Source organism: Hydra vulgaris, chromosome 12 (assembly GCF_038396675.1).
Source record: "Hydra vulgaris chromosome 12, alternate assembly HydraT2T_AEP".
NCBI classification, from domain to species: domain Eukaryota; kingdom Metazoa; phylum Cnidaria; class Hydrozoa; order Anthoathecata; family Hydridae; genus Hydra; species Hydra vulgaris.
Window position 1 is genome coordinate 13,340,001 of NC_088931.1, and position 21,831 is coordinate 13,361,831.

The 21,831-nt window shown below is 28.2% G+C and overlaps 2 protein-coding genes across 5 annotated transcripts in view; both read left to right on the plus strand.

Annotated features, from left to right (window-relative positions):
• The window catches only part of LOC124807980 (phosphoinositide 3-kinase adapter protein 1), a 93,691-nt gene extending 81,085 nt beyond the window's left edge, over positions 1 to 12,606 (plus strand). For 3 of the 4 annotated variants that reach the window (XM_065812243.1, XM_065812244.1, XM_065812245.1), the window contains exon 18: positions 11,877 to 11,962. In XM_065812243.1, the coding sequence (XP_065668315.1) occupies positions 11,877 to 11,909 (33 nt within the window). In that variant the 3' untranslated portion in view covers positions 11,910 to 11,962. Of the gene's footprint in view, positions 1 to 11,876 lie in introns of all 4 variants that reach the window. The other variant, XM_065812242.1, reaches the window with a different exon arrangement.
• An 8,006-nt stretch (positions 12,607 to 20,612) lies between these two features.
• Positions 20,613 to 21,831, plus strand: part of LOC136088475 (uncharacterized) — a 44,274-nt gene continuing 43,055 nt past the window's right edge. The window contains exon 1 of the mRNA XM_065812246.1: positions 20,613 to 20,879. The gene's annotated coding sequence lies outside the window, so the exon portion shown is untranslated. The remainder of the gene's footprint in view (positions 20,880 to 21,831) is intronic.

Sequence of the window (21,831 nt, forward strand, 5' to 3'; positions counted from 1 at the left end):
AATTATTCTGTTGTCAGAGCAGCCTTTCTTTCCTCCATTATTATTTAAATAATTTGATATCAAAAAATAGAAAGCCAATATAAATTACTTTATTATTTTTATTACAATTTTTTTCAAGAAAATAAATTGACTAATTGATTAAGTCGAATTAATGTCACTAAATCGACTTTAATTCGACTTAGTCAAATTTAAAAATGCATTAGTTGATTTTAGTTGACTTTAAAAAATATATATTAGTTGATTTAGTTGACAGTCAAATTATTTAATAGTCACAACAACAAGTCATAACACCAAAAAGTTAAACTTTGAAGGGGGGAAATGTATATATATATATTTTTTTTTTGTAATATATATATATATATATATATATATATATATATATATATATATATATATATATATATATATATATATATATATATATATATATATAATTATTTTGCTGAATAGTCTAGGAAGTCTATGAATATATTCAAGTAATATTTTTTTATTGCTAATTTGCAATCATACTTATATCTGTTTAACTTGTCTTAAGAAGAATCAATTGAGTTTTTATTAAAAATACAAATTTCACCACCATATTACCTTATTCACCCCTAAACAAATTCAAGTTTGTTATACTTCTGTTGCTATACTTCTGTTGTTATACTTCTGTTATACATCTGTTTGTTTAAATTTCGTTGCTTAGTTATAAATGCTAAAATAAGATTCTAAATACTTTAGTCTTGAATTTTAAGTATTTAAAACTTAGTGTATGCCATATTTATATTGTAAATGTTATGCTTGCAATTGCTGCTTTAAAAATTTCAGTAGGTGAATAACCAAAATATCATCATCATACGGCTCCATTACGCTTTGTAATATATCTTTGTATTTGTATTGAATACAATACAAATACAAAGATAAAAGGCAAGATCTCGCCTAGGCAAGGTAAATAATTTTACATATGAATGCAATCTTAAAAATGTATGAGTTTTAATGGTAAGGCAAAATCTTGGTTGTTTTTCTATCCCGCTTAGGCAGGATGATTTTTATCCATATGAACACCCCCTAAATAAACTATAGTATCGTTAGCGCATTTTTTCTATTAAGTTAAGAAAATGGTTAGCTTTAGTAATTTTTGTCTGGCATTTTATAAAATGATGGTCTTCTAGTATTAAAGTTTTAAATTTTTTTTTTGTGCTGAAATTAAAGTACCACGCTAGATTTTTTTTTTTTTTTTTTTTTTTTTTTAATTCACCTCCCCAAGGCCCAGAAGGCCACTACAGACGAGGAGGTTAGTTAATTGTGGTTATAACCCTCTCTCAACTCTATAACTCCGAAACACGAACCTTGACGAACGAGGCCGCTGCGCAGAGAAACAAGTCGAGCGCGTTACTACCAGGGACGTGGTGGGGATTGAACTCGGAACCTCTCGCTTAAGAAGCGAGCGCTCTACAACTACACCACTACCGCATATTAAATTAATTATTAATTTAAAAATTTAATTTAAAGATTAAACTTCGTATCATAATTGCGTGCTGAAATCTCACATTTTCAACAGAGACACTATTTAGAACATTTTCTACAGAAACACTATTTAGAACATTTCTACAGAAACACATTAAAATAAAGATCACTTGAACTTAGTAACAAATTTTAAAAATTAAAAATGTCTTTGTGCATTGTAAAGCATTAGAAGGGTAATAAGTTACAAAAAAGATTTTAAAATGACATTTTTTTATGTTTAGTTATAAATTTTATAAAATGTTTAATTATATAAAAAAATTTAAACAAGTTTAAAGTTAAATCTACAAAAATATAAAACATCTAAAATTACTTTAATTTTATCACATCTTCTTTTTTAATGCAAAACATGTGAGTTGTTTTAGAATAACTAAAAACTTGTCCAAAAATTATACTTTTATAGCATAAAGTGTTAATTATTTACAAAATTTAGTGTTATAAAATAAAAATTAAAACATTAAAAAAAAAATTTTTTTAATTGACCAGTCAATAAAAACAGTTTCTTAAATTTTATGTAACCGTTAATTCTATGTGTTATACTCATCGTAGCAGAAATAATTTGTTTGAAAAAAAAATGTCCATCAAAAACGGTTTTCATTTTCAAAACCCTAACACTATGGGTACAACTATAATCTAAATTTTGAAAATTTTCTGTAAATGAGCAGGTCAAGGATTTTTGGTGTTCAATATAGGTAACTTCCAGAAATGGTGCAAAACTTAAATTTTGTAATTTTGATACTGGTATCAAATAAAAATGTTTTTCAAATTACAATGATTGGAGCCTGGGAACAATAAACACTTGAAAAATCGGGCCTAAAAAAAAAATCGGGCCGAAGAAAAACCCACTGCCCTAAATGTGGAAAGAAGAAAAAAATAAGTTTTTTTTTTTTTTTTGTAGTATATTAAAATAAATTGAACTTCATCATCAAAGTTAATTTATCTAAAAAAATATCTTATCATTTAAAAACAAAGGATAGTTTGAAACCCACTATATTTAAGGGGGTTTTCAACTTTATGAGGTTATAACTTTTGAACATTAGAATATTTTTTTTCTAAACCAGAATTTTACAGATGAACTTTAATCGGGTTTATAATTGTAGAGTTTTTTTTTAAATGCTATTATTGCCAAACTTCAATGCTTCAATTTTCAAATGTATTGAAAAGAAAGTTTGAGGAGGAGGGAACTAAAAACAAAGGTAAAGTAATTGCCATAAAACAATCGAAAAGCTTTGCAAAAGCGTTTTTGATTATTTTGATGTTACAAAAATAGTTTTTGAAAAAGATTCCAGACAATTGATTTATTGTAAAAGCATTAAAGGACTTTTTGAGTTAAAGGAGAGAAAATTGTCAAAAGAATACATTCTAAAAGTGGACATTGACATTGGAGGCGAATATAGGTCAGGTCATTAATCATTGTCATGATCATTGTCAGGTCAAGTTATCCTGCTACTGGTAACATGTAACCCAGTACAATCTGCTTCATGTCCTACTGCCTTGTAGGATACGTCTTTTTAGGCAAAGGCTAGGAGATGCCAACTCCGACTTAAAACACCCCCTGCTTTGCGGCTCTTGGTTGAGTAAAGGCTAGAGATGGTGTCTCAATAAAAAAACTCATCTTGGGCAGATTGTTAAATGCATCCAGCTACTGTCTTGTAGAAGGCCTTCTAGGCAAAGACTTCAGGGGTAAACAGATTCTATCTGTTGACCAGCCTCGCACCCCTTCTCCATCTATTAGGCTGGTGCAGATGTATTTTTAATATATTATTTCCAGTTTCCAGTTTAGGATGCTGAATGCTGGATCTTCTTGAATCAATGCATAGGTTTTGCTTGCGTCTTTGTTTTTATGACTTGGCAACTCATTCTACTATCTCCTAATGAGGGTACAGCTCTAAAGCTACGCTTTATGGTTCTGAGGCCGGCTGGTAGTCAGGTTTCCCGAACTCTGTGGTAGCTCTCAGAGAGGTTGATTCAATCAACAGCTGAAAATTATCAAAGTATTAACAGTGCCACATTGCGCATTGATGGTGTCCCTGTTTGTACTGTAATGATGCAATTGCTTGGGCTATTAAACAGTGTACTGAGTACTGTCTATGCTTTGAGTCAAGTTTTTTAATAAATTTAAAAATGAATAAAGTACCAAAAACTATAGCACCACATCACTATTGCCTTTCTCTTTGTTCTATATCGCTCTCCTTCATCTCAAGACTGCACTCTTTTTAATGTTATTTCTGATCATATTGACCAAGCCCTCTCACTTTATCCATCAGCTAATATTGTTGTTTTCGGTGACTTTAATGCTCATCACACTAAATGGCTTAGCTCCAGTGTCAGTGATTCTGCAGGCATTAAAGCCCACAACTTTTGCCTTTCTCAATCTCTAACTCAAATAGTCAACTTTCCAACTCGCTTTCCAGACAACCCGGATCATTTACCTTCTCTACTCCACTTATGTCTTGTTTCCGATCCTAGTCAGTGCCCAGTTTCTCCACATTCACCTTTAGGTGTTTATGATCACAGTTTGATCTCTCTAAAACTAATATCTCATTCTTCTTCATCACCTGAATCCCCCTATTTTTGAACCTCTTACAGCTTTACTAGCTGACTGGGATTCTTTTCATGATTTTCTTTGTGATGGCTCTTGGGTAGAAATCTTTTGTCTTCCTGTCGGCAAATGTGTTTCTTACATAACTTCATGGATTCAGGCTGGCATTGAATCTTGTTTCCTCTCAACGATTCCATCACCTGAATCCCCCTATTTTTGAACCTCTTACAGCTTTACTAGCTGACTGGGATTCTTTTCATGATTTTCTTTGTGATGGCTCTTGGGTAGAAATCTTTTGTCTTCCTGTCGGCAAATGTGTTTCTTACATAACTTCATGGATTCAGGCTGGCATTGAATCTTGTTTCCTCTCAACGATTCCAGGTCAGGCCTCACTCTCCTCCATGGTTTTCCTCACATAGTGTTGCTGCAATTGCCAATCGAAACCATTATTTTCATATTTATCAGCAAAACGATTCTCCAGAAAACAGACGTCTGTTTATGCTGCTAGATACAATTGTAAAAAGGTTTTGTCTAACGCCAAAATCCGCTATTCTCAGGTCATGAAATCTTGGTCTCATCTCAAAAATTAGGCTATCGTGACTTCTGGAGAATCTTTAATAGTATCAATAATAAGGACAAACCTGTAATTCCACCTCTCTAGTATGGTTCAGACTTTGTCACCTCACCTTAAGACAAAGCTGAATTATTTGCTAAAAACTTTTCATCAAACTTTCATCATCTCTTGATTCCACTATTTGCGTTCTACCTGATATAGCTGTCAAACAGGTTGATTCATTGCTTGACATTTGTATCACTCCAGTCTCTGTATCTAAAGTGATTTCCTGCTTAGACTCTTCTGCAGTTTGTGGTCCAGACAACATACCTGTAGTCTTGCAGAAGTATTCTCCAGAGCTGGTCATTTATACTTTCAAAACTATTCATCAAGTGCTTATCAGAGTCTTGTTTTCCAGCCTCCTGGAAAGCAGCATCTTGTTATTCCTATTTTCAAACATTCTGGAGAGCAATCCGATTTGTCTAATTACCGTCCCAATAGTCTTCTTCCTATCATAAACAAGGTTTTTGAATCTTTAATTAACAAACACTTAATCTCTTATCTTGAATCTAATAACTTTCTTTCTAATCATCACTATAGATTTCGATCTTCTTGTTCTACAGCTGATTTGCTAACAGTAATAACCGATAGGTTTTATCGTGCATTAGATAAAGGTGGAGAGGTTCAGGCCATTGCTCTTGACATTTCTAAAGCTTTTGACAAAGTTTGGCATGTTGCTCTTCTCCATAAGCTTCATTTTATGGTGTATCTGGTAACATCTTTTAGATTATTGAATCCTTCTTTTCCAATCGTAGTATAAAAGTTGTCCTCGATGGACAGCACTCTTTTTCATATCCTGTCATTTCAGGGGTTCCTCAAGGTTCAATCCTTGGCCCTATAGTTTTTTTAATTTACATTAATGATCTTTCAGATATTATCACATCTAAGGATGCATTGTTTGCTGATGATACTACCATTTATTCTTGTCGCGATAAGAAGCTAAAACTCTCTGATTGCTTGGAGGGGCATTTGAGCTTGAAAAGGATCTCACTTCTGTTACAGCATGGGGCTCGCAGTGGCTGGTGAACTTTAATTCAGATAAAACTCAATTTTTTTTTAGCCAATTGTTATCGCAATAATTTAGATCTTCCTATATTTATGAACGGTAATGTACTTGATGAGTCATCCACTCTTTATCTTCTAGGATTAACTCTTACTTCCGATCTTTCTTGGAAACCATATATCAAATCTGTTGCAAAATTAGCATCTGCTAAGATTGCATCTCTTTATTGAGCTCAACACTTTCTTAATCCGGATTTTATTCTCTATCTCTATAAATCTCAAATCTGGCCTTGTATTATCTTGCTCTACAATCTTAATCTTTTCTCTCCCAGTAACTTCCAACTCTAATTAGTGGTTGCTTGCAGCCTTGTTGGAAGCGAAGATGTTTAAAAAAATATATATTTAAAAGTTTGTTTAAATATTATAGAAAAGGGAACAGAATGTTATTTAAAAAAAAGGAAAGTTTAGCTATGAGGAAGGAATAGGTAACAAAAAATACAATCATTGTGGCGGAAACAAGTTGTTTATTATTGGCTTAACAAAAAACATAGCTGAATCTTATTCAAATCTTGTGAAAATTATCACTATTTTAAGGCTTAATAACTTAAACTGGGATTATTTTTTTCTGGATATTTCCAGAATTTCAGATATTTCTATAAATTTTTGTTTTTTCCGGGTATCCAAATAAATTTCTGGAAGTACAAGTTGAAAAATTTTTTTTCGCCATCAAATAATTAAAACAGTTAAGGTATCGTTCATCAATTACTTTATGCTATATTTTACTTAGGTGAGGCATTATTTGTACAAATAAATTTTTCTCATTTGTATGCGTATATTTTTTATTAATAGTGATTGTCAAGTGTCAAGACATATTGGAGTAATTGCTGAGCTTTACATGAATAAAAATTTGAGGAAATTCCATAAAAATTTTATTCAAGCAAAGCTGAGCAATTACTCAAAAAACGCTGAGTAAAAGTAATTACTTTTTTTTATTCACCCGGCCTATTAAAAAATGTTGGTATGCATTTAAATTATAAAAAAAGTTTTGTGTTAATTAAGTATACCAAATCAATCTATTTATTAAGATACCAACAAAAGAACATTTATTGTTTTGCCATTATATTTCCAGTAGAGAGGTTAATGCAAACTTAATATTTTTCGTTGTAAAATATAAAGTTTACATTAATATTTAGATTACGGTTTTCCCCCTAAATTAAATAATGTTTGCATTTTAGTTCAGCTGGAGACTTTTCGACACCCTAGAATTGGTTTGTTCAAAAGACCAATTTACAAATTGTTTGTAAAACGTGGTTAAAGTTTAGGTGGTTATTACTGCTCTCTTATTTTACTTGTAATAGTATAGATGTTTTAATGTGCTATCTTTACTTTAAAATTATTGGTAAATTGAAATATAAAGCTTATTTACCTAAAATTAAGACGATATTAGCTTATCTTATTTGGACATTAAACAAAACTGCACTGAGTACAAAATCTTTGATAATTTATTGGATATTGAACAAATTTCAGGATAATGAACAAAGCAACACTAATCACAAATAATATATAATCTTGTTTTCTTTAACAATTTTACAAAATGAAAAACCATTGAAAAAATAAACTCAAAAATAACTCTTTTAGGCAAACATATAGGTTATCACCAGTTTAAAGAACTATATTATATTTATAATATTATGTAGTATTATAATTATAATACTATGTTTTCATAGAGTCTTATAAGCAGTCTTCGTTTTTTGGTTTTGTTTTATGGGTTTTTTTGTAGTTTTTAAAATCAATTCATAATATTGTTTGTCAATTTAATGGGGAATATACTTCAGCATTTTGGGTAAATCTCTCCTTTTAATTTCCAATATTGAAAATTGCTCAGTTTTTAGGGCCATAACTTTTGGCAATTGCAGTAACACAGTAGATTTTTGTTTCCTTGTACTTTGTTTCTATCCAATTCTAACACATTTAAAGTCTATATTGAAAGTTGTTCTAAAATTGATTTTTAAAATTGTATTTTTATTGTACACAATTCGTTTTATTTTCGTGTTAGGAATTTTAGAAAATAGAGAGGTTGCTGCTTTTTGATAGTTCAGAAAATCTGTGGTAACCATCTGCAGGATTTTTAAATTACTTGATTTTGTAGGCATGTTTTTTAATACTCTTATCAGGCCAATTGAACGGTATAGTTTTAAATTTTTAGTGTAACGCACTATAACACAGTGTGCTGCATCAATCTCTTGTAAGTTACTATGTCCAGGCTCTGAAAATTTTTGCTCTATAATTTCAATCTTGCTGCTGTCTTCTGACTTTAAAAAATTAACTAATGCTAAACTCAATATTGAATTTTTATTTTGTAGAACGCAATTGTCCGACCACAGAATGATTTTACTTTTACAAGGAATGTCTTTTACTATATTTTTTAATATTTTCACAACTGTGCTAGCAATATCATTGCCAGATCTCCCGCTTATGTATTCGGACCATATGCTGTTGTATATTCTTTTGTTAATATTACAATGACCAGTTAAATTGTCAACATTAAGTTTACTAAAATAATAAAAGCTTGATACTTTAGCTTTTGGCAGATTAAAAACATTTTCATAATCAAAAACTACAACTGTTATACCGTTACTTATCTGTTGGTCCTTCAATCTTTCCTCAAATCCTTCTATTTTTCTTTGAATGTGCAATTCTTGCTGATACTTTCTTTCCTCTGATGGTTGTTCAAAGACTTTATACTCTTCGCATTCATCACATCTATCAAAAATTTTCTTTTCAAACACAAGAGATATCCTTAAATAGACAAAAAGCATTTTTATTCTATATTTTACCAGAAATGTCAAAATATTTTTCCAGACTTTTTCTGGATATCATAAGGAAAATTCCCGGATATTTTAAATATGACCAGGATAATCTATGCTTAAAATCCTCTTGTGCTTTTGATATGGAATTGGCCAATATATATTTTTTGGAATTAAAGGTGCAGCACCAACATATCCTTGCCCTTGGTGTAATATTAGCAAAGAAAAAATGCAAGATTTTCAAACTCATGGTGAGCTCAGAACTCTAAGAAGTATCCATTCATCAGCTAATGCTACAAAGCCTTTGTAGCATTTAAAAATTTTTTTTAAGATTTCAACTTCATCTTATATTAATTGCGTTAACCTTCCACTAGTTTATCGGGGTTTCAAACTTTCCTTGGTAATGGCAATTTTTCCTTGGTAAAATGGCAATTTTTAAACCATGAGAAATATTTTTTAGATAAATTAATTTTTACAATGAATTTTGGTTCCGAAAACTCAAACCCTTTCTGCTGGACAATTTTTTTCAAATAAATTATTTCCGCTACGGTGTGTACCCAGTCAAATCGACCACCTACCTTCGATTTTTTATTTTGTGCGCTGAATATACATATATATATATATATATATATATATATATATATATATATATATATATATATATATATATATATATATATACATATATATATATATATATATGTATACATGCATACATACTTATACACATACAGGCCTTGGAATTAGGGTCGGCATTCAATGCCGAGCTAAAAGTATTTGAGATCAGCAAAAAATTGCCGACCTCGTTTCTATGTTTTATGGTAAAACCTTTTTGTCAAATTTTTTTTGCTGACCTCTAATAATTTAATGTCGGCAAAATATTGTTGACCTTATTTTTCCTAATTCCAAAGGCTGCAAATACATATATATATATATATATATACATACATACATACATACATACATACATACATACATACATACATACATACATACATACAAACTGATAAAATGATTACAAAAATGACTCAGTAAATAACCAGTCAATATAATCAAAGTAAAAATAAAATAGACTAGCAGTTTAACTAAATTGATAAGTTAATAGTAAAATGAGAAACTTGTTTATTAAATGAGGGATTTTCTCAGAGTAGAGTGCTTCTTTTACCTTTAATTTATGTTTAGTCAGAGCAGTATCCAAAAAGTTTAAAGAATCACTGTTAGACAGATTTTGATGTATGTAAATATTTATATATAATGGGATTATATATAATGAGAGGAAAAAAGACCTAAAAAAAATTTGTAAAAGACCTGTATAAGTTTTTATGTGATAAACTGATGTTGAAAAGAAATTGGTTTTTTTAATCTGATTTTCTTGTATTTATTTTTCTATTTTAAGTTTCAAGTTTTTATACTGTTTATTAGGTGATAAAAAAATTCTTGAGCTTCGTATTCAAAATTAAGGATAGCAGTTATTACATCCACATACTGTTTATAAAAAGTTGGTACAGAAGAGAAACAATTAATAAATAACCATGTTTGCTCATGAAATCTAATGAAAATATTAGCTAAGATGGGTGCTAAAGGAGAACCCATTGCAACACCATCTATTTAATCGTAATATTTTCTGTCAAATAGAAAATGGAAACTGGAAGTCAAAACATGAAATGATTTTTTTAACTAAGTTTTAGAATATTCTTTTGAGCAAATTTTATCTTTAAAAATCAAATCAGTTGCTATGTTGATGGTTTCCTTTAGTGGAATGTTTGTTTATAAATGTTCAATATAGTTAGTTACATTAATCTGTTTTATTTCTTCAACAAAGGGAAAATGAGTCTAAAGTGAAAAATTGTTTAGGTATATGTGGAGACAGTCAGTGAAAAAAATGTTTAGGTAAATGTGGAAACAATAAATTAGAAAGTTGTTTATATGTATATGTGGAGACAATGAATTAGAAAAGTGTTTAGGTCTATGTGAAGACAATGAATGAGAAAATTGTTTGGCTAGATTGTAGTTGTAAGTCCCAATTGTTAAGATTTTAAATCAAGTGGGCTGAAAAAGGTAAAGTTTTTAATGACTTTGCGCAGCTTAGGTAATTTTCTAAATATCATTTTTACTTATTCATAAAAACTCTAGAGCAACCTTTGTATCTTATTCAGAATAGAAGCAATTAAACAGTATGCATCAAGTTTCAACTAATAAGAAGAAATGAGGCGAAATAATTATTCCTTATTTACAGTTTTATTAATTAATCTTAGTAGTATTAAGTATATTTATTAGTAATATTAATTACATATATATATTACTAATATCATTTAATAAAGTTAATATTGTTAATTACACTTAGTAATGACTCTTGTATATATTGTATGTATGTCTATATATATATATATATATATATATATAAACACACACACACATAACAGAAAATCACTGTTGTAACACATAACAAATATACATTTGAAAATGTATGTTTATTATGTGTTAAAAGTATAAATACATATCAAAATAAAAAAAATTGCATCTGCGAACAAAAAATACAATTTTTGTATTACTTCAAATCCCAATAAATTTATTTAAAAACTTTTTTGTTATACAAAATTTGTATTAATTGACAGATTAAAAATTTGGTCCAGTAATCATTTAATGTTTGAAAATTATATAAAGTTGATAACTCCATTATAGAAGGGAAGAGGAAAGAATCTCTTAAACACTAAAAATAGCTTTAGACGCTTCTGATAATTATAATCATTGTAGTGTTTTCTAATGGTAAGGTAGTAGTGTTTATATGGTAGTTATTATCTATGGTAACCATATTAGTATTTTCTATAGTAAGATAAATGATGCCACTCATAAAAAATCTGATCAAAAAATAAACACCAGTTGATAAATTTAACATGATTAATAATAATATAAACATACAGCATGCAATAATATATACAGTAAAAAGTATACAGACATATAGAACAAACATAAAATAGCAACAAAAAAATTAAAAAAAATAGCAGGTAATAGAAAAAGTAGGATAATAATAAAAACAATGATAATATTAATTGCAATAGTAACAACTACACAAAGTATATATTTAACAATAGGTGATAATAATTCAAAGAATTAGAATCAGATCTTTTTTAGAATTTTTCAAGTGATTTTGTTTAAAAAATAAAATCCGCAGATGAACTGATGAATGCTTATTTTTTTCTCACGAAATTAAATAAAAAATGTTTACTTCCTCCTTTAAGTAACTTTTTGCAATCAACCAAATTACGGTACAGTCAATATGTGCAATGAAATAATAGATAAATTTCAATTTTGAAAAATTTTGTTGTTATTATGTTGCTATATAAAAATTTTGTTGTTATTATTTTTAACAGATTTTATGATAGTCTATGTTTTCTTTATTGTTTAGTGCGCTCCTCGCTTGCCTCCACCGAGAAAGTAAATATTGCGGAAGAGTTATTGTTATTAATCGATAATCGATAATAATGTGAAAAACGATTACTATTATTATTATTTTTTTGATGAAATTTTTTTAATTTAGTTTGTAAAAAAATGAATTTAGCAAGTACTTAATTTTTATGCTGATGTTGTTACCATAGTAATTTTTTAGAATAATTTTCTCAAAAAATTTTTTATTAATTCAGATTTTAAGTTTTACTACCTGGGACCGTTGCAAAATTTTTTAAATAGTTTACTTAATAACAAAATTACTTCTACCAAAGTTGCCTATGTTGTCAATAATACTAAAAAATTTTATGGTAAACTAGGTGACTGCTCCAAGCAAAGTTTTTTTTGTTTAATAACGCTCTTTTACATTAGTATATTATATGCTGCTTCATGTTTTGGTGAAAATTTTAAAACATTGCTTATTTAATTTATGCAACACATATTAGTCTTTAAAATTTCTTTGCTAATAACACTTAAATAACCTAAAAAAAGAATTTGTTTTAGCGGTGTAAACTTTTACGTTGAAATTGGTAACTAGTAAAGACTGGTAACTAGTAAAAGTAGTTAACGGAATGTACAGTAATTTAAGTGATTTTTTTTTTTTTTTTTAATTTCTTTTTTAGCTAATATAATTATTGTAGGTTCTAATTTTTTCTTGGTTTACAATAAAAATTATGGTGTCTAATTCTAAATTTGCTTTAAATTATTTTATATCGATTTTTGTCCATAGGAAAATTTCGTTTATTCCATTGCTACGCGTTTATTAACTCACTACGCGTTGCACTCCTACTAAAAAAGGGAATAGGTTATTAATCCGAAAACTATTTAATATTTTGAAATAACTTTTACACATTATTTAAACGTTTTAATTGAAAATCACGATTGTTTTATTTGATTGTCGCAATGTTTTAAATTAATGTCATGGTTGTTTTAAATGGATGTCATGTTTGTTTTAAATGGATGTCATGTTCGAAACGAGCTCTGGACGTATTTTCGCGTCACGGTAAGGAAGGAGGCGTGAACTTCCTGGTTAAATGCACTTCCGCGGTGCTCTGTGACAAGACCGTTAGGACTTCTTAGGGCACCTAAAATAAAAAAATAAAAATGTTTGTTTTAAATGGATGTCATGTTTGTTTTAAATGGATGTCATGTTTGTTTTAAATGGATGTCATGGTTGTTTTAAATGGATGCCGTGTTTGTTTTAAATAGATGCAAAAACCCGGTAAAGAGTTGAAAACCAATGGTTTTTTTTATTAAACATTAAAGTTTATTTATTAAATCATTTTGTTTTTTATAACTAAAAACAATAAAGGTCTTAAAGAAATAATCTGAGTTGTTTCTCCATACAGTTTCCAAGCAAATTACTCAAGAATTAAATTGTTTCAAACGTGTTCTGCAAAAAATTTCCACCCACCCCATTATTAGGACTCTTCCCGTCTTTCCACCCACCCCCCCCCCCCCTTCCTCCTCCATAGTTTATTAGATCTGAACCAAAATTCCCATCACCTCTTTTATTCTTATTCCCACCTCCTTTTATTAAGCTTCCGAGAGTAGTTTCCAGTGGATTGAAAAAATTTAAGGTGGCAGAATGCTCAATTGCTTCCTTGATTACATCTTTATAAGAAAGTAGATTTTTGTCGTGATTTTCTATGAGACATTTTTTGAATGAATTCTAAGTCAATCTGGATTCTTGGGGAAAGGAATTTTGAAAGCATTATGTTTTTCAATGTCGAATAAACATTCTGGATCGGAAAAATATCTGTACAAGCTTACAACATTGTTCTGCTTTCCCTCTTCAAAACGTCTGAACATTACACTTTTCATGGCAATAGAAGAATTTGAATCTCGTTGTTTCAGTCAGTTCATAAAAAATATGAAAATTTCTTCAGCAGTAAGAATAGTTGCATCCTGTCAGCAAAGGGCTTTTGCTGAAATTTTGACTGGTTCAAAAGCAGCAACAATGTTGTATAAAACGTTTACTTCTTTATCGCTGCAAATCAAATTTTTTAGAAACATCTTTTAATATTTTTCTGATTTAAATCTTATACTTTGAGAAACTGATCAATCATCTGCAGTCAAGGGTAAGTGAAACCTTTTTTCCATGTAGTTTCTTAGTTTTTTTTCTAAAAGAACGTCATTTTTGAATAGAGATTTTCAAAGAAAAATTGACGATTTTTCTGACATTTGTGATAACAGGCTGCAAATGCACTATCACTTTTGGAATGGAAATACTTTCAGCCATGACAGCATCAAGAAAACTGATTTTGGTATCAGATTCAGATTTATCACTCATTTTATCCTTGTCGCTTTTTACTTGCAATGTATTGTTGTCAATTTTTCGGCAAGGCTTCTCGTACAGCTCTTCTTAAACTACCAAATGCATTCCATAAGTGTAACGCGTTTGATGCTCAGTTTTGAACCAGTTTTTCAAGCTTATCTATCGTAGAAGCTTCATCCGTAGCTGAGCAGACAATGATGTTGCCAATGTTCATCCCAAATTCTAACACTTCTAAGACAACTGCTGCAGCTTTTTTAGCCGGCAAAGATCTCGAAATTTGAGTTCAGATTCCGGTGTGTTTTTGACGAATATTCTTATTCGTGTAAATCTTAAATTTTTCAATGAAGTGCACTCTTTCGGTTTAACTGAAAAGCGTTTTCCAGTGGTAACTAAAGATTTAAAAGTGTTTTTAAGGTTATTTCTCACGCCAGCTGCAAACATTTTAACTGATTTGCTTGCTCACTTGATTTTTTGTAATTTTTTTCACACTTTGCAAATTAAAATTATATAAATTTTAATATATATAAACAACTTCTGTAATGTACCTGCTAATTTAGATTCAATTATGTATGCTGATGACACTAATGCTGATGTGGCAAGCACACAACCCTCTAAACTTAAAAGGATATTTAGTGTACAAAAACATACTTGCAGAATATATTCGGAAAAAGCATACTTGAGCATGCAAAGACATTAATGAGGGAAATGAAGATGATGAATGAAAACGAGGTAAATGCATTTCAACCACTAATCTCAAAATATAACTAGATAGCGTAACTGCAAATTTTTTGAAGCCAGTTTTGGCCTCCCAAGATGCAACGGTTTTGGTTAATTACAAATGAAGAAATTTTTGTTACGAACTTTTATGTCATTTATGTATATAAATATTTTTAAATGTACATGCCTCAAATATAAATATAATTTTCGGTTTTACATAACAATAATTTTAAAAAAAAGGCAATATTTACGCAAATTTCTAAATTATGTATTGTTTAACAAAATATACTCTTAACAATAAGTTTGTATAATATCTTGCTTTTTTAAAGAAAAATAAATGTTATTAAATAAGATAAAAATTGTCAGTTTTTTTAATTAAAAATTAGTTTATTTAACATTAGCAAAGAACAAATAAGAAACTTGTAGTTATCCAAGTTAACAATTTCCAAACAACTTTCAAATAATTATTTGAAATTTGAAAAACTGAAATAATTTTATTCATATTTTATTTATTTTTCATTTATTTACTTTCTTTTAATTTTAGTTTTACTATAAATTATTTGTTTAATATTATTTATAATACAATTAGTTCTAAACTCCCCAATGGTGTGTGCTAGAAAGTTAATAAACACAACTGCATGGTAGGCAGTTATTTTAAAATAAACTATTATGAAATTAGTTTTTCAAATAGATATCACAAATTTACAAATGCTGCATGAGCTATTAGCTGAGCTCTGTGATTAAACACAACTCAGGGGTTCCTTCAATATTTTTTTATATAGTTATTTCGCGTTATTTTATTTGGTTGTACTTTACTAAAATCACAAAGCATATATATATATATATATATATATATATATATATATATATATATATATATATATATATATATATATATATATATATATATATATATATATATATATATATATATATATATATATGTATATATATATATATATATACATATATATATATATATATATATATATATATATATATATATATATATATATATATATACATATATATATATATATATACATATATATATATATATATATATATATATATATATATATATATATATATATATATATATATACAACCCTTAGATGTTGTCCGAAAGTTTTCTCCATATTTTGTTGACAAAAAGTAAAAATTAAAATGCAAGACCGGAATTTTTTTTTTTTAATAATGATAGACTGCCTGCCCCAACCAAACCCTCAGTCGATGTAGCAGCACTCCCTTGCGGGTCAGGCTATTTGTCAGTCGATGTAGCAGCACTCCCTTGCGAGTCAGGCTATTTGTCAGTCGATGTAGCAGCACTCCCTTGCGAGTCAGGCTATTTGTCAGTCGATGTAGCAGCACTCCCTTGCGAGTCAGGCTATAAGATAGTCGATGTAGCATCACTCCGCGCATGATTTACAGTAAAAAAAATAAAAATAAAAACATTTTATTAAAAAAAATAAAAATAAAAACATTTTATTAAAAAAAATAAAAATAAAAACATTGTTTATATTGTTAAAAACATTCAAAACGTTTTAAAAACATTCCGGTCAATTAAATTTGCGTTTTTGTGGTTTTTTTAAAAAACGATTAATTTGTAATTAAATTAATGGTTTTTACTTTCGTCCAACACGGAAATGTTGGACGAAAGTTAAAAGTAATTAAAAGTGACGTATATGTTGGCGTAAGAATCACTTTTTTCCTTCCGCTCTTCCCAAAGCCAACAAACTATAGATCTATATATATATATATATATATATATATATATACATACATATATATATATATATACATATATATATATATATATATATATATATATATATATATATATATATATATATATATATATATATATATATATATATATATATATATATATATATATATATATATATATATATATATATATATATATATATATATATATATTTGTCTTTATAGTTAATTTGGCAGCCAAATGAGCTGAACCAAGGAAATTAAATTGTTATCACTTATAGCTGAGTCAAACATGAGCAGCTAGTTCAATTATTATTTTCAAGAAATCATCTGATCTTAAAACAGCACTTGCAATTGCATTTTGAATTCCTATTTCATTTGGAAAGTGGCAATCTATTAAAGAAACCAAATAATTTGGAAACACCTTTCAGTTTCTTTGCATATGATAATAACACTTATAGTTAGTTTAATCAAACCTATGTCTTTGAATTTTAAAAAGCTATTTTGTTTTAAATGAAAAGGGAGTACTAGCGCATTCTGACATCTAATGAGGATATTTTTTTTGAAGTCATTTTAGCTACGTATCCAGCAATATATGAGATCAAAGCTTTTTTGTATTTAAATAGACTGTTGCAGTTTGGAATATCTGCATTATCCTGATCACTGACAGTTGGTTCTTTCTCCAACAAACCATATTTTCTTATTAATTCAATTTTAGTCAAAGATATTTTAGTACTGGAGTCATCAAAAGAATTGTCTAAAAAATATTACATGTGAGTTTTATCTCTGATGCTGCAGTTTTCATTTGAACATTAAACAGTACTGCATAAAAAGTCATTTATATGTGGCTGTGAATTGTTGGCAATTGATATTGCTGTTAAACATTTCTGCAGATCTCACTGCACCAAAAAAGAGCTTTAGATGGTTTTGACTGAGCTTATATCTTAATACAGAATTTAATGGTGAACCTTCTTTTTCAACCTAGTCAAGAAATACCTTGAACAGATTTAATTGCTGCCAAATATCCAATGATTATACAAGATCATTTGTGTATCAGTAATCGCTTTTAAACTAATGATATGATATATATCCTTTAGCAAATCATTTTCTTGAATTTAATGTCATATAATCAACCTATTATGCAAATAAACTCAACGACATATTTATAAAATTATTTAACTTCTATTTACAGTTCATTAATATAAAAAAATCAGCAAGCTTTAATATATAATCATAATACTTAACAGCAGGTAAACAAGATATGTAACTAAAGCTAAGGATATTTCAAAGAGGAGGTAATGTTTTGAACATTTCTATATAAAGATATAAATAAATTTTTTCAAACAAATGTATTTTTACATACATTTGTTTCTTCAATTGTATTGATTGATAATCCTTCAAACTATAAGAAACTATTATTTACTTCTTATTTGTTTTAAAAGTTGTTATAAATAACTATAATTCAGACCTGCGTTTTTTTTACCAGTATAAGTGACACTTTAGAATATTTTATTCAAATAGTTTATGCAATACTAGAATTCAAGTATAATATAATTCTAGAAGGAACCCCTGAGTTTTTGCATACTGACAGCACTCAGTTAACAATTCATGTAGCATTTGAACAAAATGGCATCTTGCAACAAAAAATAGAGAATATAAAATTGTAGGTAGAAATGATTGCCGCTTACCATGCTGTTATGTTATTAACCTTCTAGCATACTGCATTGGGTAACTAAGAACAAAAAGGTACATAAATTATACATAAGACTTAACTAAATTTGTAAATGCCATTTAATAATAAATTCAATTATTCAAAAAAATAATTTCTTTTTTTTCTATAATATTTATAAAATTCATTTGTTTTCTTTTATTTTTAACAAATTTATTAGCTTATTTAATTATTTTCTTTCGTAGTTTGATAAAGCCATATAAAATACATGTCGGTTTCACCGCTAAGAACTAAAATCGCCGCCATCTTGGAGGCCAATTTTGGCTTCAACTTTTTTCGGAAAAAACAATAGAATCCGCTATCCAGTTATATTTTGAGATCAGTGATTTCAACACATGATCTTTATGCACTATCATTTAAAAAATCTTACACCGAAAAACTTTGAAACAAAATTTTAGATAAATCAAAACAATAACTTTTCTCTGAGATCAAACGAGAGGCTTACATACACACCACCTCGTAAACTAAATACAAAAAATATAGTATAACAATTCGAGGCTTTGTATAGGTCATTAATATATATAAAGAAAAGAAGCGATCCTAATATGGATCCTTGAGAAACTTAAACTTACTTAGTTTAGTCAAATTTACTTAGTGGACCATTATAATAACCGATGAGCAAAATTATAGTGGACCACTCAAAATATCTATATAAATCCACTGGAATTCCGTACTAGAATGTTTGCTGGGGAAGTAATACTCAAGCACTAAGTTGGCGGTGGCAGGATGTGGATTCGCACAACAGTTCGGGTTTTAACTTTTTGTTTGACACTCTAATCTAAAACCGAGCTAATCCAGCCACACTTCTACTGCCACAGCTGAGCGATCCAGCCTATATCGGTCCACTAAAACTCCGAAATAGAATGTTTGCTGGGATAGTTGCGACATTTTTTTTAACACTATTTAACAGTACAAGTCGTAATAAAAACATTGTTTAATAAGCACACGTATTTATTCCTTTTTCGATATTATAACGCGCGTTATTTAGAATACCATGATGAAATGCTATAAGCATTAACAACTTTTTTAAAAAAGAAACTTATTTTATAGAATCACGAAGAAGAATATTTGTTAATTATACTTATTAACAGTGCCATGAAAATGTGGTTTAAAAAAAATTCTACTTTAAAAAAAAAAAAAAAATAGTAATAATACAAGATAAACTAATATAAATAATTAACTAAATAACAAATAACTAATTAAATAATACAACTAAATTAAAAATTAATAATACAAGATAAACTCTTAAGTTTCATTTTTTATTACAATTATAAAAAACCTAATTTTAATTAACACAAAATTTTATAGAATGACTAAAATGATAAATTAAACCCTCTAAAACCTTGCAATATTTTATTATACTTATTCAAGATCAGAGAAAAACTGCAAGAACATATTTCATACAATAGATAATAAAATGCATTAGCGAAAAAACAAAAGTTTTTAACATTTGCTCTCGAATCATTTTTGTTGTTGTTGCAGATGTGGGATCAATGAGGATTTTTAATACTTTATTTGTAATAATGCCCCCAACGTCTCTACCAATTTTCAGCTCTATGCAAATAATTATAAATCTACCACTATTTTTTCGTCTATTTTGACCGGGCTAACACGATTTCGCTAACTCTGAACTTGTCGAGCAACTTCACGGAATATATATTTTTTTGAGTCAACAAAAAAAAATTAAAAAATTTATTAGGGGTCAATTATGCTTTAAAATACAATAAACGGTCCTACAATACTTGATTTTTAACCTCCTGAAATTATTTGGATGGCGTATAAAAATGCGTCTTTTTTTTAAAAATGATTTTGTTTTTGCTTACTTCATTAAAAAATATATAAATATAAAATATAATAATTCTGTATGTAAATTACAAATACAGTAGTGTTTATTTTGAATAAATTTGTATCAATATTATTAATATCTTTGTTTACCCCCGTTTTTACGAAAATCTTCAAATAAAAACAAAATTCTTATAAGCGTTATTTGTTTTCGGAAGTTAATAGCTTATTGGCTTTTAAAGGTAAACTAGTTTGCGATACAACAATACAGCATTAAAAAACCTTACGTAAAACTCTTTTTTAACTTGCGGGGGTTTGAAATTAGTCGTCAAATTAAATTTAACAATTTTGACAAGGGTTCGATGTTTTAAAACTTTATACCGGCTTAAAATGCTACCAGCGGATATTTTAATATAGGAATTTTTACAGCCGTAAATTTAGATCGTAAAATGTTTTTTATTTCAATGTTATTGAACATTTCCGCATCAAATTTTGTAAATATCCATGCTCTGAATTTATTCTTAGAAATCTGTTGTCCGGATTAATAACATTCTTAAGACATAAAAGGTTGTCAAAAACAAAGTGTTTGTGATATAAAGATTCAAAACATCAAAGTTAACAAACTAAAGGTTTTAAACCCAGTTTTCTCATGGACTTGAACTGTTCCGATTCTGACGAAGAATAGTTTATTGTTTCATAATATTTGGCAAATCAAAGACAACCCACGAGAGGTAAATTGTTCAAACAGTATTTAAAGAATATAATTAAAAAAAAAATGAAATTGTCATTCATTTTTTACCCTACTCTATAACAAAAATTGTATAGTTTTTCTATGAAAATAATCAATACTACTTTCTATAAGCTTTTGAAACAAATGGCCTATAGAAACAGAGGCTTCTTTAGACTACCTATTGCGACTCAATATAATATTCTATAGACTTTTTGTAGTTAGAACTATAAGACCATTTGTTTCAAAAGTCTATAGAAAATTGTGTTGATATAAATATAGAAAACCTATACAAATTTTGTATATTTGTTATTGGATGGAAAAATTGCATAAATAAACTTTTTAAAAAAACGACTTTAAATATTAAATAATTAAAAGAATTATTCAGAAAATCATTACGTAAAATTTTATAACATAAAATCATTTAAACACAAACATTTAAAAATAAAACTCTTTTGATGCTTTCTGCTTAGAATTTTATCCACAATATGTTTTGACATGCTTACTTACCATAAACAATAAAAGAGACCTTGAAAACAAGTTGTACATGATCTCTAAACACTTTCTAAATAAGAAAAAAAATCTTTGATGGATTTTGTTGCTGCTTCATCTGACTTTATCAAAAATATTTGTGTAAATACCATATTCAAACATCAATGTTAATTTCTAAAACTTTATTAATTCTGTCTATAGTTTGACCACCTTTTTATACAATTTCGAATCTTAAATAATCTCTGCATAAATTTTAAATGGAGGAACTTCTTTTGCCTGTCCATTTTGAGTTCATCTAAAACTAGAGTTGATCTGATTTTTGGATCAATAAACATCCTCATAAATCCAGCATAAGTGCATTTTTCCATCTAATAGAACTTCCTATATCGTTTCTAATTAACTTAACAACAAACTTTGGAAATTTTCAAAAATTCTAAATTCCTGATGGTTTTCTTTTAGACTTT